At 53.1% G+C, this 17,913-nt stretch overlaps 1 protein-coding gene across 5 annotated transcripts; it reads right to left on the bottom strand.

Annotated features, from left to right (window-relative positions):
* Positions 1 to 218: 218 nt before the first annotated feature.
* Positions 219 to 11,978, bottom strand: Cercam (cerebral endothelial cell adhesion molecule). Of its 5 annotated transcripts, none has more exons than XM_070014746.1 (14): positions 11,265 to 11,330; positions 10,315 to 10,404; positions 9,635 to 9,745; positions 9,366 to 9,483; positions 8,736 to 8,870; positions 8,420 to 8,624; positions 7,380 to 7,499; positions 7,017 to 7,093; positions 6,828 to 6,934; positions 5,507 to 5,639; positions 2,944 to 3,071; positions 2,564 to 2,767; positions 956 to 1,208; positions 219 to 676 (listed from the first exon to the last, which is right to left on the bottom strand). In XM_070014746.1, exons 3-13 carry the CDS (start codon positions 9,706 to 9,708, stop codon positions 956 to 958), a joined length of 1,554 nt encoding a protein of 517 aa, XP_069870847.1. In that variant the 5' UTR covers positions 9,709 to 9,745; positions 10,315 to 10,404; positions 11,265 to 11,330; the 3' UTR covers positions 219 to 676. The 5 variants fall into 5 exon arrangements, 4 of the variants coding, with proteins under 4 accessions (XP_069870847.1, XP_069870845.1, XP_069870844.1 ...); XM_070014744.1 differs by lacking the exon at positions 11,265 to 11,330 and adding an exon at positions 10,908 to 11,176; XM_070014743.1 differs by lacking the exon at positions 10,315 to 10,404 and having other exon boundaries at positions 11,265 to 11,978.
* Between the last annotated feature and the right edge of the window lie 5,935 nt (positions 11,979 to 17,913).

Here is a 17,913-nt window from a genome sequence, read left to right as displayed (position 1 = left end):
GCCCAGTTACTTGATAGCTACTCAGCTCAAGACTTAAAGTCTTCCCAAATCTACCAAAGGAGACAAGACTGCCCAAGAGGTGGCTCCTCTTCAAGACAGCCAGCAGGAGGCGATGCCGGGCTGGTTGACCCTCCTCCCCTGGCTGCCCAACACTGTTCCCCCCCCCCCCCCCCCATCCAACTCAGGCCAGGGAAGATGCAAAGCGATTCAGCCATGAGTAAAGAAGTATAAAGTGCAAATACAGCAGGCTTTTATTGAGGGCCTACTATGTACTAAGCACCAGGCCTGCAGCGTCCACTTCCCTGTTCTTCCCATCAACCAAGAGGGTGCTGGTGAGGTCCAGGTATAGAGCCAGGGACGAGACTGAGGAGGAGGTAGACAGGGACAGAAGGGTCCAGGAGCTGAATTCTCAGGGAACATAGACTCTGGGGTCAATCCAGCTTCACCCTGGAAGCTGAAGTCCAAGGCCTGCATTGAGTCCCACACTTTCACTATGTGGCTTTCTCACTTGGTGCTCTACCACCTGAGCCATAACTTCAGCTTGGCCTTTTGATAGTTAATTGTTGGTGGAATCTCCCAGACTTTTCTTCCCAGTCTTCTAGGACCCAGCTTCCTGAGTAGCTAGGATTACAGGTCTGTGCCACTGGCAGCTGGCTGGGCTCCATCTTGAATGGATCTGGGCCAAGAAAGGCAGGGAGAGAGAAACAAAGAACAAGCGTGTGAAACAATCAAAGAGAGACAAATGCCAGCATATAGGGAGAGACGGAGACAGATACAGGCAGAGGGAAAGAGCTAGAGACAGAGAGACAACCAAAGACACAGAGACAAAGATAAAGCTGGACGCTGACAGAGACAGGATGGCTAAGAAGAAGGAAATGCAGCCAGACCGTCTTGTCTGAGGAGAGGAGAGGAAGCCCAGGTCTCGGGCAGGACTGAGGGCTCCTCCTGGCCTCACCTAGAGCTCGTCCCGGGGATTGGGGTGAAGGCTGTGCCCATTGCTGCCAGCCAGGTCCAGGCTGGGGCCACGCAGGGACTTCTGGGAGCCAGTCCAGCTGACGATGCGGCCGCTGTCATCATCCCAGGGGGAGGATGTCTCTGTGTCGCTGAGCCATTCGCTGTCCCCCGCGTAGTGGGTGGGGGCGGCAAGCAGGGGCTGGGCAGAGAAGGCCCGGAGGTCCCGAGGCCAGAAGTGTGCCTTGTACTGCTCACTGTGAGGCGGGAAGACACTGATGTGTGCAGAGGGGACTCTTCTTCCTGTCCCCACCCAGCCCTGGAAGAGCCCTGCCCCCCATCCCCCAGCACTCACAGCAACCTGAGAAATGGGACTTCTAATATCCCCATTTTCCAGATAGAGAAACTGAGGCTCAAACCAAAGTCATCATTTCATTAAAACCTGGAGAGGACCAGGAGCAGTGGCTCATGCCTGCAATACCAGCTACACAAGAAGTAGAGATCAGAAGGTTCAAAGCCGGAGACCAACGCAGCAAAAAAAAAAGTTTGCAAGATCCTATCTCAATCTCAAGCTGGGCATAATAGTACATGATTGTCATCCTAGCAGAGTAGGTGGCAATAAATATCAGGATCAGGATTACAGGCTGGCCGGGAAGGTGGCTCAGTGGTAGAGTGCTTGCCTTGTATGCATGAGGCCCTGGGTTCCATTCCTCAGCACCACAGAAGCAGAAAAAGCAGGAAGTGGCACTGTGGCTCAAGTGGTAGAGTGCTAGCCTTGAGCTGAAGAGCTGAGGGACAGCGCCCAGGTCCAGAGTTCAAGCCACACAACCGACAACGACAACAACAACAACAACAACAAAAAGATTACAGGCTGGCCTGGCCAATAAGTAAAGTAAGTAAGTAAGTAAGATCTTATGAAAAATAATTAAGGTCAAAGGGCCAGGAGCATGGCTTAAGCAGTAGAGTGTCTTCTTAAAAAGTAAGAGGCCCCAGCTGAACACTGGTAGCACATGCCTGTCATCCTACTCAGGAGACTGAGATCTAAGGATCACAGTTCAAAGCCAACCCGGGCAGGAAAGTCTATGAGACACTTATCTCCAATTAATCACAGAAAAAGCCAAAAGTGGTGCTGTGGCTCAAGTGGTAGAGTGCTAGCCTTCGGCAAAAGAGTTCAAGAACAATGGACTGGGAAGGTGGCTCAGTGGTAGAGCGCTTGCCTTGCATGCATGAGGCCCTGGGTTCGATTCCTCAGCACCACATAAACAAAAAGAAAAAAAAGCTGGAAGTGGCACTGTGGCTCAAGTGGTAGAGGCTAGCCTTGAGCTGAAGAGTTGAGGGACAGCACCCAAGCCCAGAGTACAGGCCCCATGACCAGACCAAAAAAAAAAAAAAAAAAAAAAAAGAGTTCAAGAACAACAACCAGGCCCAGAGTTCAAACCCCAAAACTGTTCCCCCCAAGAAAGGAAAGAGGCCCTGAATTCAAACCCTAATACTACCAAGACAAACACCCGTCCCCTACACACACAGGACAGCACAGCATTCACACCTGTGCTGAGTGGACCTCACTAATCTCTGCCACCCAGTGAGAAGCCTCCCCCACTCCAAGCCTCACTTGGGGTGCTGGTCAGACATGATGGGCAGAAACTCATCCACAGGCAGCATGCGGTGCAGAGGCTGGGAGGCCAGCAGCTTGCGGGCCCCGGCCAGGCTCAGGGCATACGCCAGTGTCCAGTAGGAGTACCCAGCCACCACCAGGCCAGGGAACCCCTCCACAGCCAACTCCTCCTCAGGGTTCACCTGCTTCCGGCCCAGGTAGCTGTGGGTGACACCAAGAGCCCCAGGTCACTTTATCAGACCTGGGCTATCCTAGGCCCCCTCCTCACAGCCCCCTGTGACAGGGTCAGACTCTGTGAGAAGGGCTGGCCAGGAACCCAAGCAGGAGGCAGTGGACACCAGCAGCCACCCTTGTCCCTAGGGGCACAGGCCACCTACATCAGGTCCCATGGGAGTTTGTGGGTCGCCACGTCCTCCATCAGCCGCACCAGCCTCCCCCGGAAGTTGCTTTTAAAGTGCACATCATCTTCAAATACCAGGACCTGGGCCAGGCCCCTGGCCACCACCTGTGGTACAAGAAGATGGGAGGGGACTACAGAGGCAAGCTTTCCCCTTCCCACCTGCCTGAAGCCAATCATCTGTGCAGGCCTCAGCTACTTGCTGCATGCAGAGCCCTGGCAGTACCATGTAGCCACTCCCAAGTTCGCTGGGCGCCCCTGGCTGGGGACTGCCATCAGCCTTGCCCTGGCATCGAAGGCCCCCGGGACGCTAGTCTAACTTTCAGAGATCCTCATGGCAGTTACCACCTTTGTTGGGTTCACTGAACACTGACACATCCCACAGGGCCCTCCCTGCTCATCTCCCAGGATCTCACAAGGCAGGAAGGAAAGCAAGTGGACACCAGAAAGGGAGAATGCGTGCCCATAGCTTATAGCCGGAAGTGGCAGGTCCAGGGTTTCAACCTGCGATTGCTCGGCTCCAGGGCCCAGTCTGTCAAGTCAACCTCCTGAGCTTCCTTATGGAAACTGGTCTGGGCCCTCACATCTCAGTGCCAGGCACTGGTGGCTAACACTGTAATCCCAGCTACTCAAAAGGCTGAGCACTGAGGATCATGGTTCAAAGCCAGCCTGGACAGGAAAGTCCATAAGACTCTTATCTCCAATTAACCCTCAGAAAACCAGAAGTAGAACTGTAGCACCAAGTGGTAGAGCACTAGCCTTGAGCTGAAGAGCTCCACAATATAACAAAAAGAAAAAGGGGGGGGGAGATTTCTTCAAGTAACTTTGGAAAATGTGAAAAGAACGTGAAATCAGCTCAGTAAATGGCAAACTGACTCATCGCCCCTCAATATTTACAGAATTTTTTAAAAAAGACAAATATAAACTTAAGCTTATACATACTCATGTATTTTTGTTAGAAAATAAAATAAAAACAGAGAGACAGATATGGTGGCTCATGACTGTAATCCCAGCACTCCGGAAGCTGACACTGAAAGACTACAAGTTTGAGGGCTACATAGCAACACCTTGTAAGCAAGACTCATATCAATAAGAGAAAAAGAAAGAGAATAGGGAAATGGGAAAGGAAAAGAAAAAGAGACTCAAAGTCAGTGCAGGAGTCTCAGACCTATAATCCTACCTATTCAGAAGGCTAAGATCTGAGGACTGAGGTACAAAGCTAGTCTGGACAGAAAAGTTCATGAGACTCTTATCTACAATTAGCTAGCAAAAAGCCAGAAGTGAATCTGGGGCTCAAATGATAGAGCATTAGCCTTGAGTGAGAAAGTTCAGGGACAGCATCCAAGCCCTGAGTTCAAGCCCTAGTACCAGCACACACACACAAATTTAAAGCCAGGTAAAGATGTGGCTTAAATGGTAGAATACCAGTCAAGGAAAAAGAAAGCTTCCAGGCTGGGGAGGTGGGTCAGTAGTAGAGGGGTTGCCTTGCATGCATGAAGGCTTGGGTTAGATTCCTAAGTATCATGCAAGCAGAAAAAGTTGGAAGTGGTGCTGTGGCTCAAGTGGTAGGATAGAGTGCTAGTCTTGAGCAAAAGAAGCTCAGGGACAGTGCCCAGGCCCTGAGTTCAAGCTCCAGGACTGGCAAAAAAAAAGAAAGAGAGAAAAGAAAAGAAAAAAGAAAAGCTTTCAGAGAGTAAAGCAAAAGCAGAGGTTAGAGTTTAAGGGCAGTTTAAAGGCATGAAGGTTCCTGAGTCTCCATCTGAACCAATTGCTGGGGTGGTCGCACAAGTGCGTTCTGGTTCTAAGGGAAGCATAATGACATACAGTCCAGACTAGCCCAGCATAAAGCAAGGCTCTACCTCAAGAATAACCAATGATAGGTCAGGCGCTGGTAGCTCATGCCTATAATCCTAGCTACCCAGGAGGCTGAGATCTGAGGATCACCGTTCAAAGCCAGCCCAGGCAAGACAGTCTGTGAGACTCTTATATATAATAAATTACTCAGAAAAAGCTGGAAATAGCACTCAAATGGTAGAGCATTAGCCTTGAGCTCAGGCTCAGGGACAGGGCCCAGACTCTGGGTTCAAGCCCTGGGACTGACAAAAAAGAAAAGAGAACAACCAATAACCAATGCAAGAAGAGGCTGAACACATAGCTCAAGTGGTAGAGCGTCTACCTACAAGGGCAAGAGGAGGAGGAGATCAGCCCACACCTGCCTCTCCCCCCTGCCTCCAATGCGAGCTTGGTTCTCTCTTGACTTCTGTGCCCCTCTCTGATCCCTGAGCCCTGCAGCAATGTGTTCCTCTTACAGGAGGAGAGAGACTGCCCCCTCCTGGGTCCTCAGAACAGAACACCTCCGAGTACAAGGCGGGTACTCAGCAGAGACTTGACAGGGATAAGGGCAGTGCTCGGTGATGTCCACACAGCGTTGGACAGAGGCGGTGCATCGCTGCTGAGCCTGTGTCTGTGAGGCACGCCATGACTAGGGCAAGCTGTCCCCTGCTGTCCCCGAAGGGTGCGGCCCGGAGTGCAGGCATGCTCACCTCCTCCCAGATGGAGTAGTGGCTGAGGAAACAGCCGATCTCGCCCTTGGTCAGTGTGCGGCCTGAGTAGGGGTCCTGGTAGCCCGGGAGCAGGTCTACACCCAGGGTCCTGAGGATGCTTCTGTTGAGCAGCCTGCAAAACATACCTGGTTAACAGGTTCTACAGAGGGGCCTCCCCTGGGCCCCTAGGGACAGTCACCCTGGAGTCTGGTTTGAAGGAGGCTGAGCACTGTGCCTCCTTTCTGTGCCCTGAGCCATCAGCAACTGTCCTGGAGAACCTGGCACCAACTTTGGGGACGCCTCATGTGTCTCTGTTTACACCAGCGGCTCCTCCTGAGGGGGAAGTACCTCAGGAGGAATGTGGGCAACACGCTAAAGACTTCCTGGGCAGACACTGAGCAAAGAGTAGACATCCTCAAGTCCTAAGAGCTGGGAGAGCCTGGTGCCAGTGGCTCACACCTATAATCCCAGCTACTCAGGAGGCTGAGATCTAAGGATCTTAGTTCAAAGCCAGGCTGGCCAAGAAAGTCCATGGGACTCTTATACTTAGCTATCAAAAACTCAGAAGTGGGGGCTGGTAATGTGACTCAGTGATAGAGTGCTTACCTAGCATGCATGAAACCCTTAGTACCATATAAACAGAAAAAGCCAGAGTGGTGTGTGGCTCAAGTGGTAGAGTGCTAGCCTTGAGCAAAAGAAGCTCAGAGACAGTGCCCAGACCCTGAGTTCAAGCCCCAGGACTGGCAAAAAAGCTCAGGGACAATATTCAGGCCCTAATTTCAAGACCCAGGACTGGCACAGGGAGGTGAGGGGGGTGGAGTCAGAGGCTTTTGAAGGGAACCCCAGAAGGTAGATGGGCCACACGCCCCTGGAGTGCCCTGGGGAACACAGATGCCTGAGGCCAGCACTACCCATCAGGGTCCTAAGTCCAGCACAGAGAAGAACCATCCTGAGGATGCCTAGTGCTTTGGAGGTGATAGGTCCTGGCTGGATCTTTCACTGGGAACTGTAGGAGAGAGACACTGATTATGTACCACTTATACAATAGGGTTCAGAGATGGGGGTGACTGACCAGTAGTGATGGTAAGCACGGTGCTGGGACCCAACCCTGGGGTCTTAAGCTCTACACTGCCCTCCCCACCCCACCCCCCACCCCCGCAACAGGCTGAGGAAGGGCGTCAATGTCCTATGTCTGTCTATCCCAGCATTGCCTGAGCCAGCAGCACCCAGGTCCTATGTGGATACTTCTTAGATCCCGGAACTAGGAGCTCAGAGATGGACTCCACTGTCTCCCCAGGCTCTCCATTCCCAGAAGCCTCACCGGCCATCCACAGCGTCCACCACACGCCCGGAGATCTCCATCTCCCAGAGGGAGCTCAGCATGCGAGCTCGCCGGTGGGGCCTGCGGGCCAGGCCAATGACAAAGACCTGTGGGAAACAGAGAGGTGAGTGCACGACAGGGAAGGCAGAGACCCATCCGTCCTACCCCATCCCCAAGCTGGGGCCTTACCTCATCAAAGCCCAGCTTACTCGGCCTCTTCGGGGGCTGAGACACATGCGCTGAGGCCTGCATGGGGGGCCCATCCACTGCAAGGGAAGCACCTCCCAATCAGACGTCCGCAGGCTCCTGTTGTCCACCCTGGGTCCCAGCCCCCTGCCTGTTCCCACTCTCCTCACTTAAACACTGGACACAAGGAGTCCACCTGTTCCCATCACACAGATGGGAAGACTGAGGTCCCACAGGGAAAGGGGATGGCTTAGCATTAAGGCAAGAGTTAGGGGCAAGGCTGGCACCCCAAGCACACTTATGTCTGGCCTAGGAGAAGAGCTCAGAGGGGAGTAGGGGGCCATCAGACAGGCTCCCGGCTCTCACCTAGCGCTTCCAAGATCAGGTGGACAAAGTTGACCTTCTCATCCTCCAGCCCCTGGTGTGGTTGCACTGCCACGTTCATGTACCCGAATCGGTGCTCATTGCACACATGCACTGAGACCCCTGCAGAGAGGCTAGGTCAGACATGGCTCTCGGAACCCAGCAGAGGAGCCCAGGCCTAGAACTGCCAGTGACCCAAACCATGAGTCCTCCTGGCCTCATGCAAATAAGAGTGGCTTGCCCAGAATCTAAGGAGCCTTTCTCCTGCAGTTCTCCCAAGACAGTTTCTCCCTTCCTGAGAGCCCTGGTGCAAAAGCTGTGTGCTGAGGACAAAACCACTGGTCACAGAATGCCTTCAAACCACTGACCACCGACCAATTTGCTACTGAAGCCAGGGTAGCAGAGCAAGGTTCTCGTTCTCTCTCTCTCTCTTTCTCTTCTCTCTCTCTCTCTCTCTCTCTCTCTCTCTCTCTCTCTCTCTCTCTCTCTCTCTCTCACACACACACACACACACACACACACACACACACACGGCTATAAGCTGGGTGCCAGTGGCTGACACCTGTAATCCTAGCACTTCCAGAAGCTGAGATCTGAGGATCACGGTTTGAAGTCAGCCTAGGCAGAAAAATCCCTGTGAGACTCTTATCTCCAATTAGCCACTCAAAAACCAGAAGTGGAGCTGTGGCTCAAGTGGTAGAGCACAAAGAGGCTCAGGAACAGTGCCCAGGACCTGAGTACAAGCCACACACACACACACACACACACACACACACACACACACACACACACACACACACACACACACACACACACACACACACACACACACACACACACACACACACACACACACACACACACACACACACACACACACACACACACACAAAGCTATGACACAAAGGGGAACTGACAAGCACGAGTTGACCAGATGAAATGCAGAGTGGAGAAGGGCTTGTTAAGCAGAGGGGTCGGCAGGTGCAAAGACCGAGGGGCCTCTAAGGATGAATTATTCTCAAGGAGAGCTAGCTGGTCCTCACCAGCGGCCTCACAGGAATAGGCGAAGACAATGATGTCATCGAAGGGCCAAGTGTAGTTGGGATGAGGTGGATAGAAGGCCAGCTGAGCTGTTCCCTTATCTCGCAGGGACACCAAGAAGGTGGAGTGGACCATGGGAACCCGGAAACAGCCTCGGCGCTGGCGGTTCTTGGTGGGGAAGTACTCGGCTGTGCGGCGGTAGTAGCCCTGGGGAACAGGGAAGCTTTGGGCCCAGGGCCACCTGCGCCAAAGCCCCAAGACCCCTTCAGGCCCTTCCTCCTGGGCCCTCAAGCCTCCAGAGGCCCCGCCCAGCCTCACCTGAGGGGTGATGCCACACCAGAAGTTGGAATAGTAGGTCTGGGAGTCCAGCATGGGGGCCACCACGGGTAGCCCCTGCTCCATCAGAAACCGCAGTGTCTGGTTGTTAGTCAGAATGTTGTCCGTGTCTGCAAACTTTGAGGAAGGGGGCGTCACAGGTTCTCGCCCCACTCAGGGCTGTAGGCCCTACCCCCAGGAGTTCACTGAGTAAAATCCCCCTAGAGCCCCTCCAGGAATACTACAGGAGGCCTAAATGATACCCCAAGTAGATCTATTTCTTCTAAGGATCTAGTCTGGGATGCTGAGATTAGAGAGCAGGCCTGAGTAGCTGATCTAAGAGAGCTGGCTTAGAAAATGGATCCAAAGACCTACTCTGAGTCCTAGTCTGGGGATCTAGGCTCAGTTTATATTCCAAGCACTAGCCTTGGAATCTTGATTTAGTGTAGCCCCTAGGATCTATCTCTGGGATTCAGGCTTAATACCTGGACTGGGCTCAAACATAGATATTCAAGTTCAGCACCTGATCTAGGCTCTGAAAGATCCAGCCACCAACCATGGTAGTTCAGCCACGCCAAGACTTTGTGAAGCGCAGATGGATACCACCACCTTTCAAAAGCCAGACTTCCTTACCAGGATGTAGTCAGCCCCCCAGTCTCTGGCAAAGGTCAAGGCCTCCTGCTTCAACTCCATGAGAAACTGGTGCCTTTCTCTGGTCCAATGCTTAGGACCCTCTTCATCTGGGTAGAACCTGAGGTGGGAAAGAAATGAGCAGTTCCCATGGCGTTAGTGCCTCCCTCTCTACATGGCAGGGACATAAGGACATGGCCCTCCCTGCCCGGAGGCTGGGGCCCCCGCACTGTTCTCCATCTTCCCCAGCACCCTTGTCCTCAGGTTACCACCTGGCCTCTCCCTCTGGCCTCCAGACCACAGCTGCATAGTCATGGCCCACAGCTGCCAGCCACTCCTGCAGCATCCCCGTCGTGTTGTCAATGTTGTGGTCAGTGGCACACCTGGGGACACAGGAGGAAAGAGGGGGTACAGCCACAGCAAGACTGAACAGTATGGTGATCTTGATCCCCAAACACGAACAACCTCCCCTGGGAGCGGTGGCATATAAGGGTGTGGGGGGTGTAGTGGAGGGATGCAAGGTTCCAACTAGTATTGAATCCGACAATCCCTAACCTTTCCTGTTTATTTCCTTCCTTGGTAATTTTATTATTATTTATTTTTTGTCAGTCGTGGGGCTTAAACGCTGGCCCTGAGCACTGGCCCTGAGCTCTTCAGTTCAAGGATAGCACTGTACCACTTGAGCTACAGCACTACTTCTGGTTTTCTGGTAGTTAACTGGAGATAAGAGTCTCCCAGACTTGCCTGCCCAGACTGGTCTTGAACCTTGACCTCAAATCTCAGCCTCCTGAGTAGGTAGGGTTACAGGCATGAGCCACCAGGGTCTGGCTCCTGTGTAACTTTATTAAGCATCCTGCCTAGGTTCAGGTGGAGACTAAAGATGATGGCATTGTGAAAGATGAAAACCTGGACTTCATATTCATCACACCTGCCACATTCCCTAGTTACTTACCTTCCTTTCTTGCTGTGGGACTAAGTGTAATCCAGGCCCTTTGCTTTTCAGAATCAGGATCAGACAAAAGGTCTGCTGCTTTTCTTTATCCTAAGTTGTAATGAACACCAAACCATGCTCTGAGCATGGATGAGCCCAAGCTCTGTTATCATGCAGCAATCTACCCTCTCCTGGGGAGGGGGCTCTCATGACGGAGGTGGGGGGCTGAACCAAGAGCCTAGGTTTTAGGTGATGCTGCCCCTTTAAGCCAATTGCCTAGAAGTGAAGACTAACTACGTGTCAAGTCCTACAGGGGTGGGAACTAACTCCCAAACTGTGGTGATTGTGGGCTGGGCGGCCTCCCCAAGCCTCGACTCCACCCAAGCCCAAGTTTGTTGTGCCATGAGGGGTAGTTTGTCCCCAGTCTCAGCTTGGCACTCATACTTGTTCTGGGTTTTATAGTCAAAGGAGTTGTGGCCTTTGGTTCCATGTCCTGCAGGGACCCTAGAGGGAGGTCCAGGGAGGGAGTGGGTCATTGCTCTTGGCCGCAGGTCCCCACAGGGAGCCGGCCTGACTCGTGCACAGCTCAGAGCCCTGGGCCCACAGGACCCCACCTGCTACCCGGACCTCCAGTCTGGCTGATCTCTGCCACGTTGATCTCCAGGGGACCCTGGGGATCCCTCTCGGCTGCAATCCAAGTTCAAGAGAACACAGGTCCCACGGGGGTGTGGCTGGGGCTCGGAGGTCGTGACAAGCAGGGCTGGGCCCAACTTGCACCCAGAGGAGGCTCCAGGAGGGAAGTTCGGGTGGGTGCAACTGCTCTGAGGTCTGTCCTGGCTCCCCGGGGCGCCAGGAGTTCTGTCTGGGCCTGGGGCCACCCAGGGCCTTCTGTGAGGGTGGGGTCTGCAGGGGGAGGCCCCTCCCCGCGCCGGGGGCTCGGGGCCCAGGGGGTGCCCACACCCGCCTCTCACCAGAGGGCCAGTCTGGCCCGGGGGTAGTCCAGCCGCTCCAGCGCGCCCAGGTAGTGCGGCAGCGAGTGCTCGGCATTGCGGGCCAAGATGGCAAGGACCACGGCGGGCAGAGGCGGCTCCGCCACCCCTGAAGCCTTCAGCCCTGGTGGTCCCAGCAGGAACAGCAGCTGGAGCAGCCGGTGCCAGGGGGCGGCCGAGGCGACGCGCATGGCCGGCGCTCAGCGGTGGCGGCGGCGGCCCCCTTCCTCCCCCCCACCCGCTCCCCACAGCGGGAGGAGCGGGAGCTGGAGGGCGTGGTCTCCGAGGGGCGGGGCCAGCCAGGGCGTTGTTGTGTGGGCGTGGTCTTGCTCTGTGGGCGGGGTCTGATTGCGGCTGGGCGGGGCCGACGCCGAGGTAGTGCCCTTGCAGAGTTGGGTTCGGGCTCCCCACTGGGGTCCTAGATGCTCAGGTCCGCTCCTCCGCGGGAGCCCGGGGGAACGAGCGCCTGACACCGGCTCCCGCAGCTTCAGGCCTGATCCCGAAAGCGGGAAGAGGGTTGGGGTGATAGCCTGGAGCGGATCGAGCGTGGGGTCCTGCACCCCAAGGGTTCTGCCCTGGAATCTGCGGTGCCTGCATCCCGACTCCACGGCCCTAGCGCGGACCTAGAAGCCGACACTTGCGCGGCAGACCCCAGCGCGGCGCCGCCTGCGGCCCAGCCTGCGGCCCGGGCGCCCTCTGGTGGACCCAGACGGGAATTCGCAGACAGGCCCGGTGGTGACGCGCGGGCAAGGGAGGAAGCCCCCCTTTTGAAGCGGGGACCAGACCCCCCAGACCTGGGCCATCCTGCGGGAGTCCACGCTGGGCGTCCCTACGCATCGCAGCCCTCGCCTCAGTCACCCGCACCAGCACCGCTCCGGTCCTAGAAGAGAGCAAAGCCGACTCTGGAATAGAACTTGGGGGCACCACAGGGCCCTCTCGGGGGACCTGGTCTTCTCCATAGCCTGGGATACAATCTCTCTGGTCCTAGGACCCTGCTGGGATGCAAGGGAACCTCCAGGCTCTCAAGAAGGGTAGGAAAGAGGAGGGGCCTAGAGGTGCCCCACCAGTTAGCTGGATATCTGCCACCAAGGGCACACAGATCACTTTGCCTGAGGTTGGCGGGTGGCACCAACTCAGGGGAGGGTTTGAGGAATTCACTGAGACTTGAGGCTTCTCTGCCAGCCTCCCTCCCTCCACCCTCCACCCTCCACCTTCCACCTGTACGGCCTACTTCTGGCAGGGCACCTTGGGCCTCCTTCAGCATCTTCTTGAGCTTAGGAAGGGGACTAGGTTGACTTAGCTGTCTCCACTGGGAGGAGAGGCTCAGCTTACCCGGTGATGAAGCCGCAGGTGGGGCACTGAACCCTGGGGTCAGCTCTCTAACCCAGCTCCAGAGCTTCCACCAGGCTCTGAGCACAGCTTCCAGTTGGGTCATTTCCAGGCCAGGGGGTCCTGCAAGGAGAAGGTCCAATGGAGCCATCTTAAAGGGATACAGGAATCCCCTCCCTTGCTTCATAGCCATGGAAGGCAGGGATTTCCATCACAAAGCTAAGTCAACTCCCAGAGTCCTCCAGCCTTTTGGTCATGAGGGTACTGTCTGTGGTCTGAATGTCTGTGACCCTAAGCTTTCAGAAGTGAAACCTCACAGCTCAGTGGTAGAGTGCTTGCCTTGCATGTATGAGATCCTGGGTTCAATTCCTCAGCACATAAGCAGAAAAAGCCAGAAGTGGCACTGTGGCTCAAGTGGTAGAGCACTAGCCTTGAGCTGAAGAGCTGAGGGACAGCACCCAGGCCCAGAGTTCAGGCCCCACACTGACAAAAAAAAAAGAAAAGAAAAGAAAAGAAAAGAAACTGAAACCTCAGCACCCATGTCATGATGGAGCCACTGGACACCCGTAGATCACACCTGTCATCCTAGCTATTCAGAAGGCTCAGATATGAGGATTGAAGTTTGAAGCCAGCCTGGGCAGGAAAGTCTGTGATACACATCTCCAATTAACTAGCAAAAAGCTGACTCAAGTGGTAGAAGGCCAGCCTTGAGCAAAAAAGCTAAGGGACAGCAACCAGGCTTTGAGTTCAAGGTTTAGTACCAGCAAGCATACACATACACATGACAAGAGAGATAGACAGACAGAGACAGACAGAGACAGAGAGACAAAGAGAGATAGAGAGACAAAGACAGAGATGCCCTTAGGAGGTGAAGAGATCAAGAGGGGTCCACCCTCATGAGAGATCAGTGTCCTTATAAGAGATCTGAGGACTGGGAATGTGGCTCAGTGGTAGAGTGCTTGCCTGGCATTCATGAAGCTCTGGGTTCAATTCCTCAGTACCACATACATGGAAAAAGCTGGAAGTGGTGCTGTGGCTCAAGTGGTACAGCACTAGCCTTGAGCAAAAGCAGCTCAGGACAGTGCCCAGGACCCCTGAGTTCAAGCCCTAGGATGAGAGAAAGAGAGAGAGAGAGAGAGAGAGAGAGAGAGAGAGAGAGAGAGAGAGAGAGAGAGAGAGAGAGAGAGAGAGAGAGAGAGCTGAAAGGCCTTGGGTCCCAGCCTCAGCATTAAAAAAGAAAAATGGGGGCTGGGAAGATGGCTCAGTGGTAGAGTGCTTGCCTTGCATGCATGAGGCACTGGGTTCAATTCATCAGCACCACATAAGCAGAAAAAGCCAGAAGCTGTGGCTCAAGTGGTAGAGCACTAGCTTGAGCTGAATAGCTGAGGGACAGTGCCCAGACCCAGCGTTCAGGCCCATGATCGACCAAAATAAATAAATAAATAAAAATAAACAAAAAAAAAAGAAAAAGAAGCCGGGAACTGGTAGCTACTCAGAAAGATGACATCTGAGGATTGTAGTTCAAAGCCAGCCTGGGCAAAAAAGTCTATGAGACTCTCATCTACAATTAACCACCATAGGGCTGGGAAGGTAGCTCAGTGGTAGAGCGCTTGCCTTGCATACATGAGGCCCTGGGTTCGATTCCTCAGTACCACAAAAGAAAAAAGAAAAAAGCCGGAAGTGGCGCTGTGGCTCAAGTGGTAGAGTGCTAGCCTTGAGCTGAAGAGCTGAGGGACAGTGCCCAGGCCCAGAGTTCAGGCCCCACGACCGGACCCAAAAAAAAAAAAATTGTATATATATATATATATATACACACTATATATATATATATATACAATTGTATATATATATATATATACAATTGTATATATATATATATATATACACTATATATATATATATATATATATACAATTAACCACCAGAAAACCTCAAGTGGAATTGTAGCTCAAAGTGGTAGACCAAGCCAGACACCGGTGGCTCATGCCTGTAATCCTAGTTACTCAGGAGGCTGAGATCTGAGGATCATGGTTCAAAGCCAGCCTGGACAGGAAAGTCCATGAGACCCTAATCTCCAATTAACCAGCAGTGGCTCAAGTGGTAGAGCGCTAGCCTTGAGCTAAAGAGCTGAGGCACAACGCCCAGGCCCAGAGATCAAGCCCCACAACTGACAAAAAAAAAAAAAAAAAAGTGGAGCCGGGCACCAGTGGCTCACACCTCTAATCCTAGCTACTCAGGAGGCTGAGATCTGAGGATCACGGTTCAAAGCCAGCCTGGACAGGAAAGTCCATGAGACTCATATCTCCAACAAACCACTAGAAAACCAGAAGTGGCGCTGTGGCTCAAGTGGTAGAGTGCTTGCCTTGAGCTGAAGAGCATAGGAACAGCACCCAAGCCCAGAGTTCAAGCCCCACAACCAACAACAACAACAAAAAAAGTGGTAGACCATTAGTCTTGAAAGAGCTCAGGGACATCACCTAGGAACTGGGTTCAAGCGTTATGACTGTCAAAAAAAAAGAAAAGAAAAGAAAAGAAAAATAGCCAGGCATGGTGGCTCACACCTGTAACCTTAGCTACTAAGGTAAGAATCCCAGATGAGACTTTATCTCCAATGAGTCAGCAAAAGAAAGCTGGACTGGACTGGAGGGGTGGCTCAAGTGGTATACTGTCAGCCATGAAGGAAAAAAGCAATGGGGAGAACAAGGCCTTGAGTTCAAGCCCAGTACTAGCACACACACACACACACACACACACACACACACACACACACACACACACAGAGCAAAAGAAAAGTATATATAGATATAGATATATAGATATATGTTTGCGGCTGTGAGCTTATCTCCTCTCCCACCACAAGGACATGGCTAGAAGGTTCTATCTATGAAGAAGAACAGGCCTTTGACAGACACCCAGTCTGCTGGTACCTTGATCTTAGACTTCATGAGTTCCAAAACCACAAGCAACAACAACAACAACAACAACAAAATATATGTGTGTGGGGCTGGGAAGGTGGCTCAGTGTCCTAACATGGGGCTTCCAGATTCTTCCCAATCCTGAAGTTCTCACTTCTCACCAGTGCATTGGCCCTTCTACTCTCTCCTTCCTTTCCTGAAGTCTGTCAGGAACTCTAAGCCCAGGGATTTCTCATTGCCCTGCCTGGGCAAACCCTATGATCATCTTGCTGTGTGGCAGCTCTGAGTCTCGGCAGACTCCCCCTCAGCCAGGTGCTCACATGCTCCCAGCAATCCTGTTTCCTGAGCTCCAGCCTCAGTGGCTTTCCCAGGTCTCCTCTCCATCCCCTCATTCTACACCCACAAGCATCTCCCTACCAGTCTTTTCAGAAAAGAGAAGCTGACACCTAAATTCTCATTTCCAGCCCCCAAAGCTTCCACTCCTCCACCCTGCCCTCAAGTCAGCTTTTCCTGCTTATAGTCAGAGGACCCCTCCTTGCAACAGTCTCATACTGCTCCTCCTTCCTCTAAATCCAGTCACCTTCTCTTCTGGATCCTTCCTTACAAGTGCCAAAAGACTTAAACCACCCTGATCTAAAATAATATCAAAGGGGCTGGGAAGGTGGCTCAGTGGTAGAGTGCTTGTCTTGCATGCATGAGGCACTGGGTTCCATTCCTCAGCACCACATAAGCAGAAAAAGCTGGAAGTGGTGTTGTGGCTCAAGTGGTAGAGCATTAGCCTTGAGCTGAAGAGCTGAGGGACAGCGCCCAGTCCCAGAGTTCAGGCACCACGACTGGCAAAAAATAAAAATAAAATAAAATAAAATAACATCAAAGCATCTGTGAGGCCCTGGCTGCTGCACTGTCTCTCTCCTCCAAAGATCTTGAGTGGAAAATTCACACTCTGTCCATACCCCATTCCCTGTGTCATTCCCCCCCATCCATCCATCCATCCATCCATCCATCCATCCATCCATCCATCCATCCATCCAGTGCCGTGTAGTCACACCCCCTGCCCCCTGGACAGCTGAGCACATGGGCCACTCCCTCTTTCTAGAAGTCTGACCTGTTCAAACTATAAAGCTCAGTCCTTCCCATGGACTCCGTCCCTTCCCTGGCCAGGCTGCCTCTACCTGTTTTGCACATGGCCACCTTTTTAGGGTTTTTGTTGTTGTTTCGCCAGTAGCTTGAACTCAGGGCCTGGGCACTGTCCTTAAACTTCTTTTGCTCAAGGCTAGCGCTGTACCACTTGAGCCACAGCGCCACTTCCAGCTTTTTATGTATATGTGGTATTGAAGAATCGAACCCAGGGCTTCATGCATGCTAGACACGCACTCTACCATTGAGCCACATTCCCAGCCCCATGGCCACTTCTTTTGCTTTACCACCTCTGGCCTGGCCCAGGCTCCTGGCATCATACCTGGGGAGGCACCTCCCCTCTCAGAACCCAACTACCAGGCCTTCTCCCTAGAAACCACTGTGCTCCAGCTATTCTGGCCTACCGAGGCCCTGCCCTCTCTCCCCCCACCGCCCCATCCCGGCACAGAGCTCCAGCCTAGCCAGGGCCTCAAGGCCCTGGGCTTCAACTCCCTGCTCCCCACCCACTCCTCACCTTCTGTTTTAGTGGAACCATTTTCAGGTTCTATGCTTTTGTGTGTGTGGGGGGGGGGTTGTATGTGTTGGTACTAGGGCTTGAACTCAGGGCCTAGGCACTGTCCCTTAGCTTTTCCTTATAGCTGGCACTCTATCACTTGAGCCCCAACTCCACTTCTGCCTTTTTTCTAGTTAACCTGAGATAAAATTGTCAGGGACTTTTCTTTTTTTGTTGGTCATAGAGCCCGAACTCTGGGCCTGGGCTCTGTCCCTCATCTCTTCAGCTCAAGGTGAGCCCTCTACCACTTGAGCCATAGCATCACTTCTGGTTTTCTGGTGGTTAATTGGAGATAAGAGTCTCAAGGACTTTCCTGCCTGGGCTGGCTTTGAACCATGATCCTCAGATTTCAGCCTTCTGAGTAGCTAGGATTATAGGCGTGAGCTACTGGTGCCCAGCTTGTCACAGACTTTTCTGCCCAGGCGGCTTTGAACCATTCCTGAGTAGCTATAGGCCACTGAGGCCTAGCATGCTTTTCTTTTTTTGGTCGGTCATGGGGCTTGAACTCAGGGTCTAGTTGCTGTCCCTGAGCTTTTTGGCTCAAGGCTAGTACTCTAACACTTGAGCTACAGCTCCACTTCCAATTTTCTGGTCGTTAATTGGAGATCAGAGTCTCAAGGACTTTCCTGCCCAGGCTGGCTTTGAACCTTGATCTTCCGATCTCAACCTCCTGAATAGCTAGATTACAGATGTGAGC

This window comes from Dipodomys merriami, unplaced genomic scaffold, assembly GCF_024711535.1.
Source record: "Dipodomys merriami isolate MVZ:Mamm:240054 unplaced genomic scaffold, mDipMer1.0.p SCAF_11, whole genome shotgun sequence".
Taxonomy (NCBI): domain Eukaryota; kingdom Metazoa; phylum Chordata; class Mammalia; order Rodentia; family Heteromyidae; genus Dipodomys; species Dipodomys merriami.
Note: the sequence above shows the minus strand (reverse complement) of the source record. Positions and strands in the feature narration are given on the sequence as shown.

Coding starts and splice junctions, on each gene's coding strand:
- Cercam (XM_070014743.1), bottom strand. CDS start 11,473: ATGCGCGTCGCCTCGGCCGCCCCCTGGCACCGGCTGCTCCAGCTGCTG. Junction 8,871..9,365: donor GGGGGGCTGACTACATCCTG/GTAAGGAAGTCT, acceptor CCTTCCTCAAAG/TTTGCAGACACGGACAACAT. Junction 2,768..2,943: donor AAACTCCCATGGGACCTGAT/GTAGGTGGCCTG, acceptor TGTCACCCACAG/CTACCTGGGCCGGAAGCAGG.